This window comes from Adiantum capillus-veneris, chromosome 12, assembly GCF_014529385.1.
Source record: "Adiantum capillus-veneris isolate H3 chromosome 12, ASM1452938v2, whole genome shotgun sequence".
NCBI classification, from domain to species: Eukaryota; Viridiplantae; Streptophyta; class Polypodiopsida; order Polypodiales; family Pteridaceae; genus Adiantum; species Adiantum capillus-veneris.
The window spans coordinates 63,347,320-63,372,213 of NC_140942.1; the positions used below are offsets into that span (position 1 = coordinate 63,347,320).

At 44.7% G+C, this 24,894-nt stretch overlaps 1 protein-coding gene across 3 annotated transcripts in view; it reads right to left on the reverse strand.

The window, feature by feature from the left end:
* LOC147445826 (uncharacterized) overlaps positions 1–20,425 on the reverse strand; it is a 43,830-nt gene extending 23,405 nt beyond the window's left edge. For 2 of the 3 annotated variants that reach the window (XM_086525204.1, XM_086525203.1), the window contains exon 1: positions 20,243–20,425. In XM_086525204.1, the coding sequence (XP_086381330.1) occupies positions 20,243–20,401 (159 nt within the window). In that variant the 5' untranslated portion in view covers positions 20,402–20,425. The remainder of the gene's footprint in view (positions 1–20,242) is intronic. The other variant, XM_086525202.1, reaches the window with a different exon arrangement.
* Positions 20,426–24,894: the final 4,469 nt, after the last annotated feature.

The window sequence follows — 24,894 nt, forward strand, 5'->3', positions numbered from 1 at the left end:
CACAAAATATGACAGATGAAGCATGGGTTAGCATGAACAGGAAAGTTGTTACATACATTAAAATGGCCATGACAGATGAGACCGTCATTGATGTGAAAGGTCTCACGACTGCTTTTGATGTGTGGGAGAAGTTAAAGGGCATGTATGAAAATACGCCGCCTGTCAACAAGGTGCACTTGATGCGAAAACTTGTTGGCATGCAACTAGATGAGTCCAAGAGCGCGGTAGAGCACTTGTCATTGTTCGCAGGTACTTTGTCGCAGTTACAGGATTCTGGCTTGCCCCCTTTTGATGATAAGCTGAAAGCTATCTTCTTGCTTATGACCTTACCTGAGTCATGGGAAACTTTGGTGGTTTCGTTGTCCAATAACCCCAATTTGACCTTTGATGGTGTTAGGGGTTCTATCTTGAATGAAGAAATCGGGAGGAAAGCAAGTGGAGAGGAAGGCAGCTCTGCCAACATGGTTAGAGACAGGACAGAAAAGAAGAATGCTTATGCACAAAGGAGTAAGAGTAAGAGTAAAGAAAGGGGAAATGCAAGCAAAGGCAAGGGTGATGTGACTTGCTATCAATGTGGCAGGAAAGGTCACAAGAAACCAGATTGCAGGTACTATAAAGCTGAGTTAGAAAGAAAAAAGAATGGCGGAGACAAAAAGAAAGAGAAGAAGGAAGTCAAGGCAGATGCACAGGATAGCTCAAAGGACAAAGAGAAGGCCAATGTGGCTTCTAGTGTCGTGATTGAGGAGCTGTCAGATGTAGAGGACATCTTGTGTGCCACTTTGTCAAATGATGATGCTTATGACTTTGATGCCTCTCTAAATGTTCATTCACAGGACATGCAGATCACCAAGAGTGATCTTATTGATGCTTTGTTGACTGTCAATGATGCATTGTCCCAGACTTGGATTGTTGATTCCGGTGCTTCATTTCATGTGACTCCTATCAAGCAGTGTTTCTCTACTTTTGATGCGGGCAAGCGTGGCCATGTATACCTTGGAAACAATCATGCATGTTCCATTGAGGGTATTGGCACTGTGCATCTCTCCATAGATGGCACAAATGAGCTTGTCTTGCACGATGTTCGATATGTGCCGGGAATCAAGAAGAGTCTGCTTTCTGTTGGTCAGATGGATATGCATGGTTACAGCATCTTGTTTGAGAGAGGGTCATGGAAAATGACTAAGGCTCAAGGCTCATTGTAAAGGGCACAAAGAAAGGGACACTTTACTGCATGCATGGAAAGGCCGTGTTGGGCAAGTTTATTGCATTGGTTGAAATTAACTCTCACATGGAGTTGTGGCACAAGATGCTTGGCCATATGAGCCAAAAGGGTCTTTCTAAGCTTTGTACTTTGAACAAGCTTGATGCTAAAGGCACAAAGCTTGATTTTTGTAATGAATGTCAATATGGCAAGCAAGTAAAGCGTTCTTATTACTCCGGTGTCTCTCGTAAAGCTTGTGTGCTTGATCTTGCACATTCTGATATATGTAGCATGCCTACTAAGTCTATGGGTGGTGCATGTTATTTTGTCTCCTTTGTTGATGATCATTCTAGGAAAATTTGGGTTTATGTGCTTAAGTCAAAGGATGAAGCCTTTGCTGCGTTTAAGAGATTTCATGCATTTGTGACCACCCAAACAGGTAGAAAGCTAAAATGCTTGCGTACAGACAGTGGGGGGGAGTACACAAGTGCTGAATTTAACAAGTTTTGTGAAAATTTGGGCATTAAGAGGGAGCTTACTGTACCATACAGCCCCTCTTCTAATGGTGTGGCTGAAAGATTCAATAGGACACTTTGTGAGAGGATGAGATGCATGTTGTCCACAGCTAATCTCTCTCATGGATTTTGGGGAGAAGCTTTGAAAACTGCAGTGCATATATGCAATCGATCCCCTCACATGTCTTTGAAAGGTGACATCCCTGAAGAGGTTTGGTCTGGCAAGCCTGCTTCATATGATCACTTACGCATTTTTGGTTGCGAAGCTTTTGTGCATGTTAGACCTGAGTTGAGGAGTAAACTAGATGCGAAGTCCATTAAAGGCCTCTTTATGGGATATGGTGAAGAAGGCGAAATGGGCTTGGTTACCTCAGCTCAAAAGGGTTGTACGCAGCCGGGATGTTGTTTTTAATGAAGCAAGGCTACTTCAAAACAATTGTGCCTCAAAGCATGACCATAAAAGGGTGAAATTTCAACATGACCAGCCACCTGTTAGGCCTATTTTTGACCCTCAGGATGCACCACAAATGGCTGAAAATGTAGATGATCCAGTGGTGTTTGAGCCAGATGATGTTGGACAGCAAATTGAGGCTCCTGAAGGGCATTTGCAGCTAAGAAACAATGCTGAAAATGGTGCTGAAAATGATGTACAGCAGCCCATTGTTGATGATTTTGTAGTGCCACCTGATGTAAACCCATTGCCGGATAATGTGGATCATTGGGTGAGGCGGTCTACTCGTCAAAGACGGCCTGTGAGTCGATATGACCCCTCTTTGCATTACATTATGTTGACAGATGAGGGAGAGCCTCTTACGTATAAAGAGGCAAAGACATGCGAGCACAGCGACAAGTGGGAGCTTGCTATGCAAGAAGAGATTAAAGCTTTGCATGGTAATCATACTTGGGATTTGGTTGAATTGCCCAAAGGAAGGAAGGCTATTCCTAACAAATGGGTGTATAAAATCAAGACTGTTGATGCAAAACCCAAGTATAAGGCAAGGCTTGTGGCAAAGGGATATGTTCAAACCAAGGGCATAGACTTTCAAGAAGTGTTCTCTCCTGTTGTGAAGATGACCACTTTGCGTGTATTGTTTGCCATTGTGGCTGCTCTTGATTTGGAAATGGACCAAATGGATGTACATACCGCTTTCTTGCATGGTGATGTGGAAGAAGAGCTTTACATGAAGCAACCCAAAGGTTTTGTTATCCCTGGCAAGGAACATTTGGTATGTATGCTCAATAGAAGCTTGTATGGGCTGAAACAATCATGTAGACAGTGGTACAAGAAGTTTGATCGCTTCATGCTTAAACATGGTTACAAAAGAAGCCATGCAGACCATTGTTTGCATACCAAACGTGATGAGGATGGCAGCCCTATCATTCTTGTGCTCTATGTAGACGATATGTTGATAGCTGCAAAGAAAAGAAGCACTCTTGATGCTCTTAAAGGGCAGCTGAAATCTGCGTTTTCAATGAAAGACCTTGGGACAGCTGAACATATACTTGGAGTGCGTGTTACACGGCAAAGAGACAAGCGTCTATTGTATTTGTCGCAAGAAAAGTACATTGAAAGGGTGCTGGACAGATTTAACATGGCTGAAGCAAAGCCTCTTGGTGTGCCATTACAGCCATATGTCAAGATCTCCAAGGATGATTGTCCCAAGTCAAAGGAAGAAGCCAATGACATGCAAAGTGTGCCTTATGCTTCAGCTTGTGGTTCACTTATGTATGATATGGTTGCTACTAGGCCTGACATAGCCCATGCAGTGGGAGTTGTGAGCCGACTTATGGCTAATCCAGGCAGGTTGCATTGGGATGCAGTAAAGTCCATTATGAGGTACTTGAAAGGGACTAAAAACAAATGCCTCTGCTATGGTAAAGGACCAATGGAATTGAAAGGATTTTGTGACTCTGACATGGCTGGTGATGTGGATACACGGAAATCCACAAGTGGCTATGTATTTACTCTTGCGGGAGGTGTTGTGTCATGGTGTTCTAGATTGCAAAAGATTGTTGCATTGTCTACGACAGAGGCTGAATATATTTCAGCCACTGAAGCTTCCAAAGAAGCTATTTGGTTAGCACGCCTATGCAGTGAGTTTGGTTTGCCTGCCAAGGCACCTATGCTTGGTTGTGATAGCCAGAGTGCCATATGTCTGGCAAAGAACGCCATGTTTCATGCACGCACAAAGCATATTGATGTGCGGTATCACTTCATACGAGAAGTGCTTGAGGATGGCCTTATTACATTGGTTAAGGTCCATACATCACAAAATCCAGCCGATGCTCTCACTAAGTGCTTACCCAAAGCACAACATCATCTATGCATAGAGATGGCACGAGTCACGTAGCTTAAAGGCGCCATTTATGCCTTTAAGTGGGAGGTTGTTGGGTTAAAGGCCTAAATAACCCCTTTTTGTACGTTTTTATACTTTGTCCAGGTTCAATATGAACCTGGACACATTTTTTAAAGGTCACTTATAATAAAAGTGGGAAAACCCAAAACTCACTTATTGAGTTTTCCCCAAAAACGCCGCGAGCTCATCATAGGGGTCATACTAGAAAGGTGGCAGGCTCTCAAGATCAAGGCCATGTGCCTCAAACCATGCTCTAACCTGTGTGTGCCAAGCCCTCTCGTGTCCAGATTCTGCTATCTGTATGGCTAACTCAAATGCTCGCCGTGTGAGTCTGCCGATCGTCTGAAAGAGTGCTTCCATTACCATTGTGGGTTGTGGGGGGGGGGCTTTGCCCTGATGATGTCATGTGGCACCGTGTGCTTGCCTCGAAACAGGCAGGAGATCCGCGCCCACTGGCTATCTGTCAATCCGGGTGCCCAAACTGCTGCTGCGTACATCAAGGCTGGGTGAGTAAAGTATCAAATAGCCAACCCTTCATGCGAGGCTCCTGAAAATGTGCCTGATGACATCTTCGCTCTAGCATGGCCAAAGCTGCGTATCCTCGGGTGAGTCTCTCGGTGGCGGTTTATGCCATGGAGAAGGGTCCCTGTCTGCCAGTAAAGGTGACTCCCAGGTAGACATAGGAGGTGACCATCTCAATTGGGCCTCATGCTGCTATAAAAGTGACTACTCGTCATACTGATCTGAAGGTGTGGAAGATCATGACCTTAGTCTTCCCAAGGTTCACTGTCAGTCCTCTGTGTGTACAGAACTCATCCAAGGAGCTCAAATGGCTCTGTAAACCCTCTGGTGACTCTAAAATCAAAACAATGTCATCAACATATAGCACATTGTGGACTAGGGTACCTACTAGGTCAACTCCTGCTCCTCCCGCTCGTAAAATGTAGTCGGAGATCTCGTCGATGTAGAATCCAAAGAGGGTCGATGAGAGGGGGCATCCTTGCTTGACACCAATGGTGCTAGCAATAAACTCTGACAGGCTGCTCTCCCTGTCACTCTCTCGTAGAGAGCATAGATGGCCCAAATCATCTCTGATGGTATCCCTAGACTCTGAAGCCGCCGAAAGAGCCTCTCCCATGGAATTGTATCAAACACTTTGAAGAAATCCACAAAGCAGCAATAAAGTTTCTTCTTCTGCACCTTTGTCCCATCAATGAGGCAGCACAGAACGAAGATGTGGCCGATGGTGGAGAAGGTCCACTTAAACACTTCCTGGCCGGGAGCCCGTAGGCCCTCATTTTCTCCATATGAACTTGAGCTCAGCCTCAAGTACTGTCCCATTAAGTTTGGCCATTGTGTGGCCTATCATGATAGTCCTGTAATTCCCTGGCTCCAAGGTGTCCCCAGACTTGCGGATTGGCACAATGGTGTGCCGAGTCCACTCCTCTGGGATGCCCTTCCCTACATCACGGTTGAATACATGTGCAATCAACGGGGCTATAGAGGCTCCTGCATAAATGAAGTGCTCGCTCTGTAATCCTGTGTGATCTCAAGACCGGCGGTGCTGTAGATAGTGGATGGCCTTCTTGACCATCTCCGCTATAAAGAAAGAGGAGCTCGTGGGTCGAGGCCCGGGTGCTCGTGGGATCAGAGGTTGGTTTGGTACCTCATAGATTTTCTCTGCATAATCGTGCCATACTTGTAGATCCTCAATAGGGGTAGGCGGTCGTGGCTCTCGAGGGGTGCGCCATGTTGTGGCACTATCTATGCTCACAAATCAGCGGTATAGCTCTAGCTCGTGTGCCTCCTCAAAGGCTCGCCGCTTTTGGCGTGTGAGTATCTTCATCTATCGCCTGGCCTCTCGAAATGATCTCTCCAAGGGTCCGTTGCACACGCAACTAGTGATAAAGGTCTCTGCACATCATCATACCAGTTGTTCTATGGCATAGTCCCACGGGGGCGCGGGGGGGGGGGGGGGGGGGGGGGGGGGGGGGGGGGGGGGGGGGGGGGGCTTGTGTGGATGGTGAACGGGAAATAGCTAATAGCCGATGTCTGAAGGATGGATGTGATGTGGGAGGTAAGCACGGGTAGTGGTGTAGAGGGGTGGAGTAAAAGGAGTCCCTTCTCGACCTCTACCGAGTATAGGGAGGCTAGCTCGTGTGAAATGAATCGTGGTGTGGGGGGCGTGTCATGGGTGTGTGTTTTCAGTGAGGGAGAGTGCAAGATAGGTGCGATCGACTCCAATAGGTATGGGCGTGATGGTGAAGAGCTGAGTAGGTGGGTGACCTCTCTGGATCCCATGATGTAATCCACGGTACTCCCCCCCTTCCCGGCTGTAACTCCATGTGGTATACATGTCCCTCCTGAAGTGGGCTATTGGGCCATCCCGTGATAGATAACGAGACAGTGTTGAGAGCCTAATCTGAGCAGATGGTGGCCGTACTCTGCGATGCAGGCCACCGTGTCTGTTGAATCTCTTATGGTAGTCTCCTCCTCTGTGGTGTGCACTGCCACCGGGTCGTCTATGTCATATGTCGCACAACCTGTCCTCGCATTGAAGTCTCCCACAAGGAAAACTTCACCCAATGTAGAGTACTCCATAATCTCATCAGATATGCATGCGTATGGGGATGGTCTACCGTCTGTCCTCCCCATGCCTCTCCATCCCTATAATAGCAAATCTGGAACCTGAGGGGGGGGAAGTAGCAGAGTGTAATGTAAATGGTCCTGTCCCGTGATAGCTCAAAGCTATACTTATCTGCTTCAAAAATATTGTCCTTGGTGCTCAGAATCGATAGAACCTTTCCAAGACCCTTGACGATCTCAAATTGCACCTTCCCAGATGTATGAACTGTGTTGTTGTAAGCAAACTCCATTAGAGGCAAAAACTTCTCCCATTAAGTCTTATGATCAAAGATATATGAATTCAAGAAGTCCAGAACCACTAAATTGGCTATCATTGATTGCCCATTTGTCTGTGCACGAGGACAAGAATTTCCGCCAAGGGCCTATATTCTCCCAAATTGCTCTCCAAAACAAACTCGTAAATGGGTGTAATCGAAAAATCTGTGAGACAAATAACTTGGCCAAATCATCCGCTTTCACTGTCTTCTTTATTGGAATGAAATAAGCTTTGCTTGCTGAATTGGTCAATGATTGTCCAAATGCCATCATGCCCACTCTCAGTCTTAGGAAGATCAAAGATAAAATCCATTGCTATACTTTCCCAAGGTAGGTGAGGATAGGTAAAGGCTGTAGTAGCCCTGGAGTATGTGTTATGTGCAGCACAAGTGATTTATGGATTTTAACTCACAATGAGAGCTCAATGCGTACGCAAGGTTCCTTTTGACTTCATGAGAGGGATGTGCAATAGACTAGAGAGAGAAGAGAAGAAGATACTCTGAGTGAAGATCCTGTGTGTGTGTGTGTGTGTGTGTGTGTGTGTGTGTCAGAGAGAGAGAGAGACAGACAGAGAGAGAGAGAGAGAGAGGACTAACACCGGATGGGGTCCCAAACCCCCCTCCATAGGGCCCCGTCTCTATCGCTAGAGGGATATTTTCTTTAGATTGCGCAAATGCTGATATAATGGTCATATACGCTGAGATGCTGACGAGATCTTGCTACTAATGCTTGGATCTGAGAGGCTAAGGCTGAAAACTGAAATCGATGAAGATCTAGGACTGATTCTGCAAACTCTGGCTGATCTGATGCGATAAGGCTGAATCTGTAGGCACCTGAAGTACTAATGGAAACAATGGTGCTGGTGCTGAAAAATGTTGAAGGCTGAATCTGGGTTGCAAAATGCCAGGGGTTCTAATGGCAAAAAACGCGAGAGGGCTGAGGTATTGCGTATTGTACGAGTACTGAATTTATTCTACAGTTGGGAGCCAAGGGATGCTTATATATCCCTTGAATACTGGGTCGAGCAGTCACACAGCCAAAAGGCACCCCACAACTTTGTAATTGCTGGGTTAAATGTCACTTTTAATAACTTAACTGATAGGAGGTGCTTCACATGCGGTGAACTACCTAGGCTTGGTTCATGTGCAACTACTCTAGAGTGCATGGACATGCATGTAGGCTCACAAAGGTGCTAGAACACTTCGTACATTGTCCTAAACCCTAGAAATAGGAGTTTCAGCTTGTTCACATACGGTTAGATGTGCATGTGACATCCCCCCCTTTTTATGGTGAGGTACTAGTACCGAGCTGCATGGCCTCCTTGTAGTCTACCAACAACTCAAGGTAATCTGTGAAGAAATCTTCGTCGACCCACACTACCTCGTCGGTTCCTCGATCCTTGAACTTCAAAAAGTATTGTCGTGTTTTCGTCTTTGAGCCATAGCGAAAATGATGCAACAAAATTTGCTCCAGCTCCATGACTTCGGGTTCGTCCTCTTCCGAAATCTCCTTTGGGGAACAACTTCAGCCAAGAAACATGAAAAATGTTGTGCATTGACCATGAGTTTACACCCACAATAACCTCGTCCAAGGACTAGCTCTCAACATTGACATCAGGCAACTGACTGACCCATCTAGTCAACAAAGATGGAAACGGACGGGAAAATGCTACCTCACATGGAGTTCTACCATTGGCATTGGAATAGGAGTCATTCCAAGATTGCTTGTACTAACGAGAGATAATGCTCCCAATGAGACTGTTGATCATGCACATAAGACTTTAAAACATCGAAGGCTAACTGATTGTCAATCTCAGTTTAACCATTGGACTGTGAACAAAATGCAAATGAAAAATTCAACTTAATGCCAAAATTTTCAAAGAGTGCTTGCCAAAAATGCGATGTAAATTGACATCTCTACCTGACACTATCAACTTTGGCAAACCACAAAGGGGATACCAATGAACAAACATGCTACATCTTGTGCTATGATGGTGGCCTTACAAGGAAATTAGGAATGAGCATGAAACTTGAACGCAAACTAGGTGGAAGATTAGTCACAATATCCATGGAAATGTCATGAAATGGACCTTCGGGAATAGCAACGGCATCAAAAGCCCTTGCTGGTTACCCCTAGGGGCTTTTACTTTTTGACAAATGGAATACTGTGTAGCATACTTAAACACATCTTTTCGCATTTTAGGCCAATAAAAGAATCTTTCTACTTTTTTTTAAGTGGTATTCATGGCTTTGTGCCCACACTTGAGTGCATCATGAGCATCGTGCAATATGGCTTGCCTAAGAGAAGGTAACACACAAAGAAGGTATCGAAAATACAAGAGACCATCACGAATGATGGTAGTTGTTGGGCCCTTGTGTGGCAAGAGCCTGCAATCATTGCTTACCAACTCCGAATTTAAATACAATTTTTCATGGTGTCAAAAGAAACTCCCTTAATGGAGATTGTGGACCTCGATTCAAGAGCCAAGATCTGTCCTTTGAGACTTAGCGCATCCGCAACGGGGTTAGCCTTACCAAGAACATATTTTAATCAAACCACCAAATTGCTCAAAAAACTCAGACCACCTTGCTTGGCGGTCACTCCAATGTGCACTAGGCATAGATTGAAGCCACTTGAGGGCTTGATGATCAATATATAGACGTTTTCGTACGCTATACGAATGCTAGTATACATTCGTAGAACTGTACTCAAACAACTATGGTCCAACCTTTCTTTTAAAAAATTGTAGCCTGTACCTTGAGTCTTTGGTCTTTGTGCCTACTCCCTAGGTTATTTTTCATAAGTTTGTTAGGCCCTTTAAGCTTAGACCTAGGTATAGTCCTAAGTCATGAGGTGATTTGCATATGTTTTCTTATGGTTTTAAAGAGTTTTTTTATTTAAAACACACCGTATTTATCTAAACTGTATGATATAATTTGAAATACACTGCATTTTCCTATACGAAACCGGACCATACTTTATCGTACGTTTGTACATTGACAACCCTCGATCTTCAATATGAACAATAAAATCTCTACCATACAAAAAATGCTTCCAATGTTTGAGAGAATGAATGACAGAGAGAAGTTTCTTATCGTACACTGAGTAATTCTTTTTTGCACTATTTAACTTCCTACTGAGAAATGCAACCGGACGGCCATGCTACTCCAGCACAGCTCATATAGCGACATTGCTCGCATTCGTCCATACCTCAAAGGGGTCATCCCAAGAGGCAAGGATGAGAAATGAGCTTTCGTCACCGCAACCTTGCGAGCTTCAAATCCTCAACAGCTCCTTTGGCCAAGACAACGCGCTAATAGCGAGTCTTAACCCGTTTCAAAACATCAATCAGGTGCGGCGATGCGTGCAAAATTTTCTATGTGAAAACTATATGCCTGACACAATCCCTCCCCCCCCCCCCCGTTTACACTGGTATCAAAGCTTCAGACGCGTGCTTTTCTAAAAGCATACAGGTCCTTCAAGAGCACAGAAAGCAAGACGACTCTTCCAAAGTTTACATAAATTTTTTTCCCGTTTCTTGAGAGAAAATCGGACCCAGATGGACCTAAAGATGGAAGCTATGGAGGTAAGACACGACACTCAAGAAAGAGCCTAAAGAACCCCTCTTAGATTTTTTTTAAAAGAATCTTCATGTTGTTGCCTCGGACTTACTAGCCACTTCCAACCTTAGTCCATCGCGCATCGAGCGCGCTCCTAGCTTCATCACTCTGTCTTGAGGGGTATAAGCCATAAAGAACCCAAGACCACTTGCAAGAGGAGAAGGAGACCAAGGAGTTCGTCTTGGAGAACCCTACACATTGACACGAGCGAATTTTGACTGACAATTTTGAAAAATAAAGTTGCTGGCAGAGTGGCAGATTACAGCGTGAATTTTTTGGACATCTCGCAACAAGTGTCTCTTCTCGCGCTGGTAATCTTAGAGGCCCATCATGATTGCTATATCTCGGGACTACCATCACCGCTACAAGAACACTGTCTATCCAAGCCACTGTATAAGTTCTTAGTGATGCTGTCCAGTCTTATAAACGCTCCTGCTACGTTTAATAGGATGATGGATCGGATCTTCCGCCCACATCCAAAGTTTGTTGACATATTATTTGATATAATGATAGTCTACTCAAAGAATAAAGAGAGCATAGGCATCACTTGACCATTGTCTTCGAAGAGCTATGCAGTCACAAGTTGCTTGTTAATCCTAAGAGAAGTGAGTTCTTTTTGGAAGAGATTCGTTTTCTTGGCCACAGTGTCAAAGCCAAGGTTGAAGCAATTGGGACATTGGCAGGTTTGAGGATTGTGCATGATGCCCGTAGCTTCTTGGGCTTATTGTCACAAACTGCTGACGTGTCAAGCCACTGAAGAACGAAGCCAACCTTCAGATCCTGACCGAGGGGCCTAAATCCTAAGTGAAGAAGCAGAAGCAGCAGAAGAAGTTTTACCAACTTGCAAAGTCTTACCGAGTGGCCTATTTTTAAAGAGGAGTTCCTGCCAACTTATGGCAATGGGGCCCAAGTGACCTAAAGGGATTAAATAAAGCAGGACCACACACACACTCACACTCTATTTGCGTAGCAACAAATGATGTGGCAGGTTGTATGGCATGCTGACGTGGCAGCTATACGGACGCCCGAAATTCGCATTGGCATGCCACCTGGACTAGCAGTACTGATTTCCGCTTTTCGCACTGACATGCTGACGTGGCATACTATACAGAATTCCGAAAATCACGTTGGCTGCTTTTTGGCAGTTTTGGGATCGGTTGCTTTTCAGTTTGGTTGATTTTCATGTAACTGCTTTTCAAGGCCAAGGGCTTTTAAATATGTGCAGAGGGCTCATTCTCTGGCATGCTTCATTGTGAAGAAGCAGGGATTGGAGTATTGACATTGTACTCAGTTGAAGCAATATAAAGAAATATCGAAAGGGACGCCAAGGTTTGGGGCCAATACTCTCTACGATTTACTCGATATGGAGTGTGGCCATTGCTTCTCCTCTCAGGTAGGGAGGAAAGCCGAAAGGACAAACAAGTGCAGAAAAGAAGAAACTGTACTCGCCGAACGAGATGGACAAGAACTCTTGAAACGACGATGAACCAAAGGACCACCAGAAGATAAACTTGACAGTTACAGAGCAACAGCCGAGTGCGGAAGAAAAGGAAAGATGAAAGTAGAATTGGTACCACATTGCATGGGGCCCGACCTGAATCAGATGAACGAAAGTACAAAACTTTGCTGCACTTGGGACAAAGTGAAAGATCAAGAAGCCCTCATTTTCTTTGATGGAGGAGCCAAGGCCAACTTCTATTCACTTGAATTGACGGCTCAACTTGGAATTACGCCCGACAGGCTGAGGCCACACGCGGAGGCAGCTCTATCAGCACCTGGACGGGATGTTGCCATTACACCGATCATTGGCAAACTTCTTTTGCAATGTCAGGGGTGTTTAGGGCACGAGGACTGTTATATCATGCCTTTTGGGAAGGGTGTTAATGTCCTCCGAGGAATCCCTTGGTACCACAAGAACAACGTCGTGGTTGACTATCAGGCTAAGAAAGCGACTTTGACAAATGAAGGGCAAAGAGATTGTACTTGATGAAATTCAGTTTCTTTACTCAAATTTTTTTTTCTTGAGAGAACTAAATGATGATTGAAGGTCGAATATGTTTGACCTCGAAAACAAACGACAAGATTTTCTGAAATAGAGGCTGACTGTTTCTCTGAAGGCATACAAAGCGAGTTACCTCCTTTACGTCGTGAAGATCACATGATTGATTCGTGGTAGTACACCACCGAACTGGCCACCTTACAGAGTTAGCAGAAGCCAAGATAAAGAAACAATGAACCAAAACAGATTTCCACATTACGAGGATCGATGATATACTCGACAAACTTCAAAATTCTACTTGCCAAATTAATATGAAGAGTAATTATCATCAGATCTGTATTGCTCCTAGAGACGTCTACAAGACAGCTTTCAAGACAACTTTTTGGATTTTCAAAGAATACCAATCATTTGTGGGTTTTCTAGACACTGAGGAAGCATAAATTGCTTATAAATGTGAAAAAGAGCGAGTTTTTCTTGCCTGAGATACATTTCTTGGGACACGTCGTCTCAACAGAAAGGGTACAGAAAACGAACGACGAGATTTTCTGAAATAGAGGCTGATTGTTTCTCTGAAGGCAAACAAAGCGAGTTACCTCCTTTATGTCGTGAAGATCACGTGATTGATTCGTGGTAGTACACCACCGAACTGGCCACCTTACAGAGTTAGCCGAAGCCAAGATAAAGAAACAATGAACCAGAACAGATTTCCACATTACGAGGATCGATGATATACTCGACAGACTTCAAAATTCTACTTGCCGAATTAATATGAAGAGTGATTATCATTAGATCTGTATTGCTCCTAGAGACGTCTACAAGACAGCTTTCAAAACGACTTTTTGGATTTTCAAAGAATACCAATCATTTGTGGGTTTTCTAGACACTGAGGAAGCATAAATTGCTTATAAATGTGAAAAAAGCGAGTTTTTCTTGCCTGAGATACATTTCTTGGGACACATCGTCTCAATAGAAAGGGTACAGATAATCCTGGCCAAGATTGAGACTATCCACGATTAGCCAGATTTGAAGAATGTTGATGAAGTTAGAAGTTTCTTAGGTTTGTGTTCTTACTACCGGCGGTTCATTCGCAAGTTTGCAGAGGGAGCTTCCCCTTTGCACATTTTGACTCAGAAAGGAGTCCCTTTCTCGTGGGGACCGACAAAGGTGACTGCCTTTCAAACACTTAAGGAAAAACTGACTACTGGACCAGTGTTGGCTTTGCCAGACTTGCAAAAGCCATTCGAAGTATATTGTGATGCTTGTGGTCGTAGTCTGGGAGCAGTCTTAATGCAAGAAGGCCATGTGGTTGCCTACGAAAGCCGATTGTTTTCACGGCCAGAATTGAAAGCACAGATTTATGACAAAGAGCTATTGGCGCAGTGATCCATGCTCCTACTCAGTGGCGACATTACCTACTCAGAGCCAATTTCACGGTCTTTACTGATCATCAGAGTTTACGCTACTTCTTGTCACAGAAGCAGCTTTCGAAAAAGCAGATGCGGTGGGCTAACATCTTATCACAGTTTCACTTCCAGATTGTCCACGTGCAGGGACAGAAACACTTGGTGGAAGATACATTGTCTTGGAAGCCCCTAGTCTTGGTTATTTTCCGCGATTCATCATAGAAGCTTCGAGGATATGGTTGATCAGTACGCCACCGATCCGGATTTTTCCAATGTATTCACTTGAATACAGGATGGGGAGGTAGTAGCAGGATATTCCATACGGGATGGCTACTTGATGAAGAAAACGATGTTGTGCGTCACACAATCGTTAAAAGAAAATGTTTTGGCTGAGTGCCATTGTCCACCTTTTACAGGTCACCGCGGCATCGACACCACTTTGAAAGGTGTGGAGCGTTATTTCTTTTGGCCGAGACTCAAGAAGGATGTGGACGACTTTGTTCGCAATTGTTTAGTATGCCAGAAGGTCAAGTTTGACAGGCATAAGGCACGGGGATTACTACAACCTTTAACCATTCCCACCCGCCCCTTAGAAAGTATTGCAATGGATTTCATCTTTGATCTCCCGAAGGCACAGAGTGGGCAGGATGGCATTTAGACTGTCATCGACAGATTCAGCAAGCAAGCTCACTTCATTCCAGTAAAGAAAACAATCAAGCCGGATCATTTAGCAAGACTGTTCATTGCACAGATTTTCAGACTACATGGCATGCTTGAGACAATAGTCTCCGACAGAGATCCCCGATTCACGAGTTGTTTTGGACGGCAATCTGGGAGAACGTTGGCACGCGGTTGTAGTTCCACACACAGACAGATGGGCAATCTGCGATAGACAATTTAATGGTTTTTGAATTTGTTCACGTCTTCTTTTCGGATCAGAAGACTAAATGAAAAAAGTATTTTCCCTTCGTGGAGTTTGCCTACAACGACACACGGGAAAGGCGCCATTTGAAGTGTTCGAGGGTGCTTCAATTTCTAAGCACCTAAGACAAGATTTGCTTGAAGCAGATTTTTTTAAAAAGTCTAGAAGGCATGGAAGGCCATCTAGCAGTTCAGAGGAGGAGAGCTCGTCCTCTTTTGTCAATGACCAAATCAACAAGAAAACCAAGGAGTTCAAGGAAGGGAGTCAGGCCTCGGGTTTCAGACGTTTTTCAGGCTACTAGGACACCCATTGAGCCCTGGAGTTTGAACAACAGTTTGACGTTGCCTTCTCTGGAGCGTGGTTCTCAAAACATTCCAAGCAGCGAAAGGCAGCATCTTACTTGAAAAGAACGGTGCAAGCATGGTGATCTACTCTGTTTTTACACAGAGAAACACATACGGCGTGGTTAAAATTCTTTTTTTTTCACGTCAACTTGGATATTAGATGAATATGCAAGAGATGTCATCATGCCTTGGCCTCACTTAAAAATGACTGAGAAAGATGCATTGGATGACTATTGCCCAGAGGTTTTGGGATACTTGTCGGAGATTCTTTTGAAAGACCAGATTGAGTGGTTTTGCTATGATTTGCTAAAGAGATTCAAGACTATGCTTTAAACCAGAAGTCTGACTCCATTTAGAGACTTATGGGACATGACTAAGCAACGATTTGGAATGCATGCTGGCTCATTGACTTCTTCGACGAGCAAGATAGTATCCACCTCAAAAAGATAACAGTCTGCCAGTGAAGAGAATGAATCAAGGGAACCAGATGATAGCTCATCACAGGATTCTGGAGAATCATAGGGTTCCCATGAACTAAGGAGACCACATGCAAGTTCATCAAAGAATTACAGAGAAAGAGGAATCAGATGATAGTGCGTCTTAGGGTTTCGATGATTGACTCTGACGTGCCAATGGACAGGGGAAGCGAAAGACACTACCCACAGGTCCCAAGGCACAAGGCAAGAAAAAAAAAGGGAATCAGATGGTAGATCAAAACATTCCCCACCCCCAGGATAAGAATTTTGAAGCCGACCAGTACACAAGGGACTTGGACACTGCTTTTGCCAAGGTCCGGGAGACTTTAGCGAAATCTCAAGAACGACACAAAAAGGCAGCAGATCGACATCGACGAGATTTGAAATTAAAGAAAGACGATTGGGTGCTCTTACGTTTTGAGAAGGCACGCCTAAGGAAAAAAAAAGGGAAAGGAGCGGGATTTTCCAAAGCTTAGCATGAGGTATTATGGCTCTTGCCAAAGAAAAGAAAAGATAAATGATGTCTCCTTTAGACTGAAGCTGCCTGATACTTGGAAGATTCATAATGCATTTCATGTGAGTCTATTGAAGCCTTTTAAAGGTGATGTGCCCCATGATGGGGAGCCTAATGAGCAACCCGAAGTGGAGGAAAGCGAGGAGATAGTCGTTCCAGAACAGATTTTGGCACACAAGGACAAAAAGATAAAAGGTAAAGCGATAAAGCCGTTCTTGGTTGAATTCAAGAACTATCCTGCATTGGATGCGAAGTGGATGGAAAAGGAGGACCTAGCAGATACTCCTCAAATTTTGGAACTTTACCTTGAAGCATTTGGTTTAGCATAGTCTACTCCGATAGATCCCCGAATTCAGCGAGGGTGAATCTAGTGCAGCGGATTTGCACAAGAGGGGAGTCACTCCGCTCCTTTGTCAACGGATTACCCCAATTTTGAATAAAGTCATTGATGTCCCCTTTGGGTTTCAGGGATACTAATGGGCTGACCAGTATTTTGTTGAATGGCTTTATATGACGCGAATTCCCGAAAATGAACATGATTGATTTGTACTTGACTTGTTTGAGTGCAGGAACTGAAAGACAAAATGACTGCAGCATTTCGGTCTTATAAATCTCTATAGACATGATTGCAATAAGGATTAGTTGATCGTGCATACGTGAGGTCCAGAATTAATCTAGATGCGATTACTAAATACGTTGCCGATTGGTCATCTAAGATTTGGAATGAATTTGGAATGAATTTGTCATGTGATGTCAAGTGATGTCTGGTGATGTGACTGTCGTTTTGTACAAGTGCTAGATGTGTCATGTCTAGTGCGTCGGTACTAATAGTCAGTCTCTATTAAGACAATTTATGGCCTCTGTCTGTTTTGCAGGCGTAATCAAGGGCGACTACAATTCTTTCAAGAAGGGGGTATGTCACAAACTAGTGACGTGGCAGGCCCTCGGACACACCCACACACCCTGCTGACGTGAGACCTACGTAAAATGCATCGACAGGCTAACGTGGCAGCGCCGTACGGATCTCCACAAGTTCCGCTGACTGCCGCAAAACGCACTAACATGCTGACGTGGCACCGTACGGAATTTTCAAAAATTATGCTGGTGCTTTTGGCTGGCTGATTTAGCGCTGGCAGCTTTTGGGACAGTTTGCTTTTGAAACTAAAAAGATTTTGGGGCTCTGCTTTTGGGCATCCCTTGTAAGAATAAATAAGTCCTTTTGGGACTCATTCCTCAAAGCATCTGGATGCAAAGTCTGAGAGTGAGCACCCATGAGCTCTTTGTACTTTGTACACAGATTAATATAAAAATAAATATCGAAAGGGGCGCCAGTCTTTGGGGCCAATACCTCTTGGCACGAAACTACGCCGGGCCGTGTCGTCTTTTGTGAACTGTTTTGAAGTAAATCTCTGCTGTGTGCAGTAGAATCTTGACTTGGGGTGTCCAAGTTTGTTACACATAGTTGTCGCCATTCAATTGCCCATCTGTGGGAAAGGTAGGAAGGGTAGGTATCAGACCCTAGTATGTTTATAACCCAAGAGTAAATGAGGAATTGTCTCCTGTGTAGTTGAGCACCTAACGCACCGAGAACTTGCAATTCATCGAGCATGAAAAAAGCTTGCAACTAGAAAAACACCAACAAGACATCTCCGTAGAAAAAAGATGCCCTTTTAAGGGGAGCTATATTTTGCTAGCTGGCCAAGTCAACATTTTGCCAACACATCTCTCTCTTGGGCATGTTTGCATGTGTGCAGTGCATTATAATGTCCAGCAATCCAAAGACGGTTATGATTTTACACACACTTGTTCAACAGTATTGACAAACATGAAGTCGCAATGAAACTGTCAATCTAGCAATCTATCCTCACTTGAAAGTAGAGGATATGGCATAAACGATCGAGCATTTCATAGATTGTATGCCAAAGTTGTCTGTATTGCATACCCACACCAAATTTTCTAGAAGCCGCTAGAAATGAAAGAGTTTGTCCATTATCATCAATAATTTTAATTCCCTTTTGAGAAAGGAAGTAAGCCAGGCCAGAAGAATGTTGCATCAAGGTTTCCATAAAAACCACACTCCAATGTATGTTTTCAAGTCTCAATGAATTACCTTGTTGTGCATCCCTAGCATCCCCACCTCGACATACCCTGCAGGTCCCACATCCCTCAAATCAACTCTAATAGCACACCAAGTATCTGAAGGAGCTCGAAGAGCCTGGCGCATGGGACCACGTCGAATGCTTTGCAGAAATCCACAAAGTAGGAGTGTAGTGCGCCTTTGCCTCGTCAATCAGGCAACGCACAATACAGCTGTGGTCGATGGTAGAGAAGGCTCGTTTGAAACAAGCCATGGGGCGTGTAGGCTCAGCGCTGCCTCCAGCATTGCTTCATAAATTTTCGCCAATGCTGGCCACTCATGATAGCCCTGTCGTTGCCCAATTCAAGAGTGTCCCCAGACTTGTGGATAGGCACACTAGTGTGCCTAGTCCACACTACTTGTAACCCTTCTGCTAGTGCTCTGTTGAAGAGCACTAGTACTTTGTTGAAGAGCAAGGCAATGAAGGCGCCCTAGGGGCTTGCCCCTACCAGGCTCGAATGATACTCCATAGGCAATCCCCCTCCTAGTATGTGCCCTAGGCTGGCTGTCCAACTCCGCCTGTGCCCCCACGACATGAAAAATAGGCTATCAAATAGAGAAACTTGGCAAAAGGGCCTTTAGGGCTCTAGGGAAGAAATAGCCACAACGGGGAAAAATAACCAACAGCTACAAAAGCTACATGGGCATAGAGAACCGCTCCCAAGGGCTCGTCCAAGGTTGCTCATGAACAAAATGGATAAATTTCTACCTCATTCTTGCCGGGCACAACCACAAAACAGCCTTCGATTCCTACGCGCTGTCCTTAGGAGATATGGGGCCCACTAGACAAATCCTAAGAAATGCCAAACTCTAAGAATTGATTCACAATATTCGTGCATTTGCAACACATCAATTGGACATCAGAATCGCAAATTTTTTGGAGCAATCATTCTCATTATGGGGATATGCATTGTATCATAGTAACATGGGACGCATCTCGGACAACTAGGACAGGGAACACAGGATGGGGTTTCCACAAGAGAGGTTTGAACAAGGGGGACGGCTCAAGACAGGAGACCGGGGAGGCGGGGTGGGTGTGTGTGTGTGTGTGTTGGGGGGGGGGGGGGGGGGGGGGGGGGGGGGGGGGGGGGGGCATCCCAGGTTACCATGCATTGTATGCTTGTAGCTTTCGTAAAAAAAGGTTTGGCATGGTTGTTTCCTCAAAAACCCTCTAAGGGGTGCTTTTGGAGGGCTCATCAAAGATAAAACTTCTGCCCCATACACCCTCTACCATTTCGTTAAATGGAGTGCATGATCTCAAACTGCCTCTAACATAGAGGGTCCTCCTACCACCCACTAGATACAAAAGGGCCCTCTATGACTTGGTATTCCAGGTCATTTTAGCTTTTCGCCTCCTCCAAGGATTTCTCTCTTTGTTTACTTTTTTAATTTGAATTTTTGACGAGTTAAAGGACCTTATTATGGGGCTCTATATATCTGACAAGGGTACGAGAGGGCCCGAAAGTATAAAGGGCCTATGGGTGAACCCTCATAAATTTATCAGTTTCCTGTGGGTAGATTGAAGCCAAATGAGAAGCAAACTATTGATATCAAGACTCAATTGAATTTGAGATGTCAGGTTTGGTAGGTATGGCATTGCTGCATACAAAACTTTATATTGAAACTTTGCAATATGCACTTGGGCATGAAACCTAGTCCAACATTTAAGACAGAATGGCCTTTTGATTCCAAGAATTAGCTCTATCAACAAGCGTGGGCAACGTAAGCATTGCAAGCCAGTACTGCTCAGCTTATATGTCCTCTGTGTGTGTGTGTGTGTGTGTGTGTGTGTGTGTGTGTGTGTGAGAGAGAGAGAGAGAGAGAGAGAGAGAGAGAGAGAGAGAGAGATTTACCTGCTCACTTGAAGCATGAGGGCACGCAGCAGCAAGACGAGGAGTACAGCTGGGAAGCCTTCTGGACCATGACGCAATGGTGGGCTGCTTAGACGCTGTGAAGAAGACTCTCTGCTCATAGTGAGTACAATTGGCCCAAGTTGTCTTCACACAGGACATCTTTTTTTTGGTTGAGATTTAACTTGAATCGCATGTTTCACACTTATTTAAAAGGTTTTGATTGGTCTAAATTAAACCCAAACAATAAGGTTCTTATATATCTACTATATGTATTCTATAACGACAGAGGGAGTGCCCTATACACATGTCAAAATCTGTGAGATGAAGGATAAATTCCAAAAATGAGAGAAGCTCATGTGCACGCGATAAAGAGGGAGAGAGAAAGAGAGAGAGAGGCCGCCTTCTCGACCGGCCGCACTTCTTCACTATGGAGAATCGCATACAAGATAGAGCCTAGCAACTCCCCCTAGCCTACCACGCGAATATTTGACATTCCTAGAATCACTTGGGATCGGCGGTTTAGAATCATCAAACGATGTGGGCAGTCAATCTCAAATGCAGAATAAACAAAAGCAAGGGTCCCAATTTTCAAACCCAACACCTCAATTTTGAGGTGCTACCACTTGGGATCGGCGGTTTAGAATCATCAAACGATGTGGACGGTCAATCTCAAATGCAGGATAAACAAAAGCAAGACCCATGATGGGCCTCAATTTTCAAACCCAGCACCTCAATTTTGAGAGTCCAAGGTCCTACCACCAGGCCAAAAGTTAAAGTAATCATGAGGCTTACCCTACAGAGGCCACGAAACTTAACCTATGCTAACCAAGTTATCCCCCAATAGCTAGGGTCCTTGAATTCCAAGAGAGAGGAAGACAGAAGCTTCACATAATGGGCAAGCATTGAAGTATAGAAGAACATAAAAGAATTCCCACTCGCCCACCATTGCAAATAAATGTTAAGAAAAGAAAAAAAATCTTTCTTTAGTTGTTGTTGTGTAGTAACTTGCATGTTACGAACTTGTTTGCTAGTTTTGTAATGCCTTCAAGGTTACTCTTCTCTTAAGTTCCTTAGGTTGTGCATATAGTCTACTTATGAACTCCAGAACCCTCCCAACATTACTAATAAAACCACCCTTGGAGGTTGTCTCGAGTACATGTTTTCATTTAGAATATATGAACCTCGTGCATGTGCCTTGCCGTAGCATTGGTATCAAGTGTTAACCCTCACGGCTCACGGACACCCTATCACCTACGAGACGGACGTTGTAACCTACGTTGGACATTGTATTATTTATTTGGTAGAGTCAGGTATCGGGCTTGTCGGTCCAATAGGAAAAGGGTAAGAGTGATCGCCGATGAGAGGCGCACTCTAATTGGGACATTCAAGGGATTAGTTGGCTAAGCATGGGCGCCCAAGTGTGAATGGGGTGAGCTCATATAAAAGCCAACTAAACCTAAAATTCACTCATTCTCTCATTTGTGCAATAGAAGAGTGCTCTTGCTCCATCTCCATCTCCATCTTCTTCTTCTTCACCTCCTTGTGTGTGTGTGTGTGTGTGTGTGTGTGTGTGTGTGTGTGTGAGAGAGAGAGAGAGAGAGAGAGTGCGATCGAGCATTGCGGCGGCACGACGGCGGTGAAGCGGTTGAGCGTGACGTAGCGGCGTCTCCTTCTTCTTCGCGGTGAGGAATCCTCCACGACAGGAGCATAGAGCGGTGAGTGACACACCATTGCCCTCTTTTGAGCTTACTAGTTAAGCTAGTTGTGTGCTTGGAGCCGTCTGTGGCTCGCACACAGTGTTAGGATGGTCCCTTGCTTCGATAGTGCGGCAAGGAGCACACATTTTTGGTGCCGCTGCCGGGGAATCGCCCTGCACTAAGCCTAAGAGGCACTTTGTGCTTCTCCTATGAGTTGTTTGTAGTAGGAAAGAAGAGGAAGAGGAAGAGGAATGAGTTATTTTTCTGCAAGTTGTTAATTTCTGTATTGTCTGCAAGTTCTGTGATTTCTGCATAATGTTGTGTTTTCTGTTTGCACACAGTCTTTGCACAATTAGTAGTCGTTAGCTTGTTCGCAGTGAATGAATAAGTAGGTAGACAGTTAGCAATTTCTATTTGGACACAGTCTGTACACAGTTTTCTGTCAAGGTTTGCTTGCACACAGTCTTTGCACAGTAAGGTAGTGAGAGAGGAAGTAGGTGGACAGTTAGCCCACTGTCAGTAAGCACTTAGCAGAGTGGTTAATAGATTAGTTAGTAGTTAGCAGCACTGTTAGTAAGTAGATAAGGTAGTGAGCTGTCTGTGAGCTGTTGACAGAGAGGTTAGGTAGGTGTTGACAGTGTGTGTGGCCAAGAAAGGGTCACCTAAACCGCGCGCGGTCGTCGCCTCAAAAAAATTAAAATTAAAAAAAAATTCTTTAAAAAAAAAGCCCGAAAATATTTAAGCGTGAGTGACTGGGGGGCTGCACTAAAATTTTGATCGGGATCGAGATCATTTCCCCAAGCCCAAGCCCAGGCCCAAGCCTCAGTCCTCAATCTTATGATATATATTGGACTCGCTCTTATATATATACCCTACCCCCTCAAGAGGGAATGAGAGCATGTGGGGCAAGTCCTCCACTCTCCTCCCTTCTCTTCCCACTTGCACCCTTAGACTTTCTAATTTGGGCCTAGTTCCCTACTAGAAATTGATGGTTTTAGGGATTCCGAGGGCATAAAGTGACCAAACAGAGGGCTGTAAAGCACGGCACGTCCCTCTGATCGAGACACTCGTTTTGAGCTATCATACGTTCTATTCTATAGCTAGGTCAGAAAAAAAAGACCAAAAAATCAAAAAATAAATAAATAAGAAAAGACCTGGGTTGCAAAACACCCAAAATTACTAGGTGAGCAGCCTTCACGGGCACTTGCTGACACTCTTAGGGGATCCAAGTCATATGAACCTACGCTCTGGACGAGTGTTAGAGCACGAGCATATTGGTAGTGCCTTCATTTACGTGGGCACCCATTATTCCTCCACCATAGGTTCTGGACCTTCGGCCGGGACTCAAGGTAGCGTGACCCAAGATCCTCATATCGCGTCTAGTGATTCTTCCTCTGACTACGAAGTCATGGCCCGGGTCTAGCGTGTTTAGCCGCTTAAAAGAGACCCTTAGTAGAGCTACTCGCTCCGAACATGCGGTTAATGAAATAAATGAAGGGAGTGGGGAAGTAAATTCGTCATTCATGCCTAAAATAGACCCTATGATTCTTGAGAGTGTGCATGTGAATGTTCCATCCACTGCACCTCCTGATCCTTTAGGACTATCTCCCTCTGAGATTTTACTACCCAATGGTAGGAGTCTTGCCGAAGTACAAGAGATCGAACGCTATATGCAAGCAACAAGGGAGAGGGAAATTGAGAACCTACGAAGGCTATAACAAAGTCGAGCCCTGAAAGCAAAGGCTCCTATGACAACAATCATGCCAGCCGAGCAACCGAGTGCTCCCAAGGTAGTAGTCACGGAGGGGCAAGCGATGGGGAGCAATAATGCTTCCACTTCGAGGGAAACCTCCAGCACGCCAGGCCTAGATGGGATATTCCTAAACGAAAATTGGGAGTATGACCTACAAGCAGAAGCTTTAACTGATCGGTACACAGGACACACCTATCATGTGGGTTGGTTAGATGTTCTACAATCCACATCGGGTGCTACTAGCATAGATGAGCAACAACAGAAAGTCTGTGATGTCCTCCATAGAATTGTCGAGTTAGAAAGACAGAACACAGGGATCAACATGCCTTCAACAGGCCTAATGAGATTCTTGGATACGGGAAAGGCCAACCAACCAACCCTATCACAAATGGAGACTCCCTCAGTGAGCCCCATTGATCCTCCATATGTTGTTTCGCCAGGAGCCTCAGTACAATCTGAGCCCACAAGTGGCAGCTTTACCTTCCCAGATCTAGCTCATCTCTCTCTTAATGACACTACGGCTACCATGCATATCCCAGTGGTGAGCATGACAAGAAGTACACCATGGAGTTCATTTGTTAATACTGCGCCGATGCCTAGTAGCACAGTGCCCCCAACTATACCTACATGTATGTATCAATCATGTGCACCTGTCGTACCTCAGCCTCATGTAGCTCCTACACCTCCGATTATTCCAAGAGCTTACAATCCACAATGGCATTATCCAAGCTCTTATACAAGTGGAGCCATGCCATTTAATAATAACATGCCATATCAAGCACCCCCTATGCCTAGGGCCACGCCTGTAAACTTTGGACCACCGTCTGGTACACCACCATACGAAATATGGGACCCAAGAGCCGCGCGTATGCCAAGGCCAAGGCCAACTCCCATCTCACATGTGGTTCCAGGAGCACATACACCCATTATACCTGCTCAAATAGGAGATTTGGCAGCATTTGCTCAAACTATCGGTCGCTCTATTGCGGAAAACATGCGTAGTGCACCTGATAGAGAGCCTAGGAGCAAGGCAGTTCAAGTAGCTAAGCTCACACAGAAATTCAGTGGAGACGAGATGCTAGAAAGCATATGGAAGTCTTTGAACATGTGTGCGATTCCTTGGAAGAGCACAATGAGCTACATAAGTGTAAGGCTTTGAGTTTGACCCTAAGCGAAAAGGCTGGAGATTGGTATAGAACCTT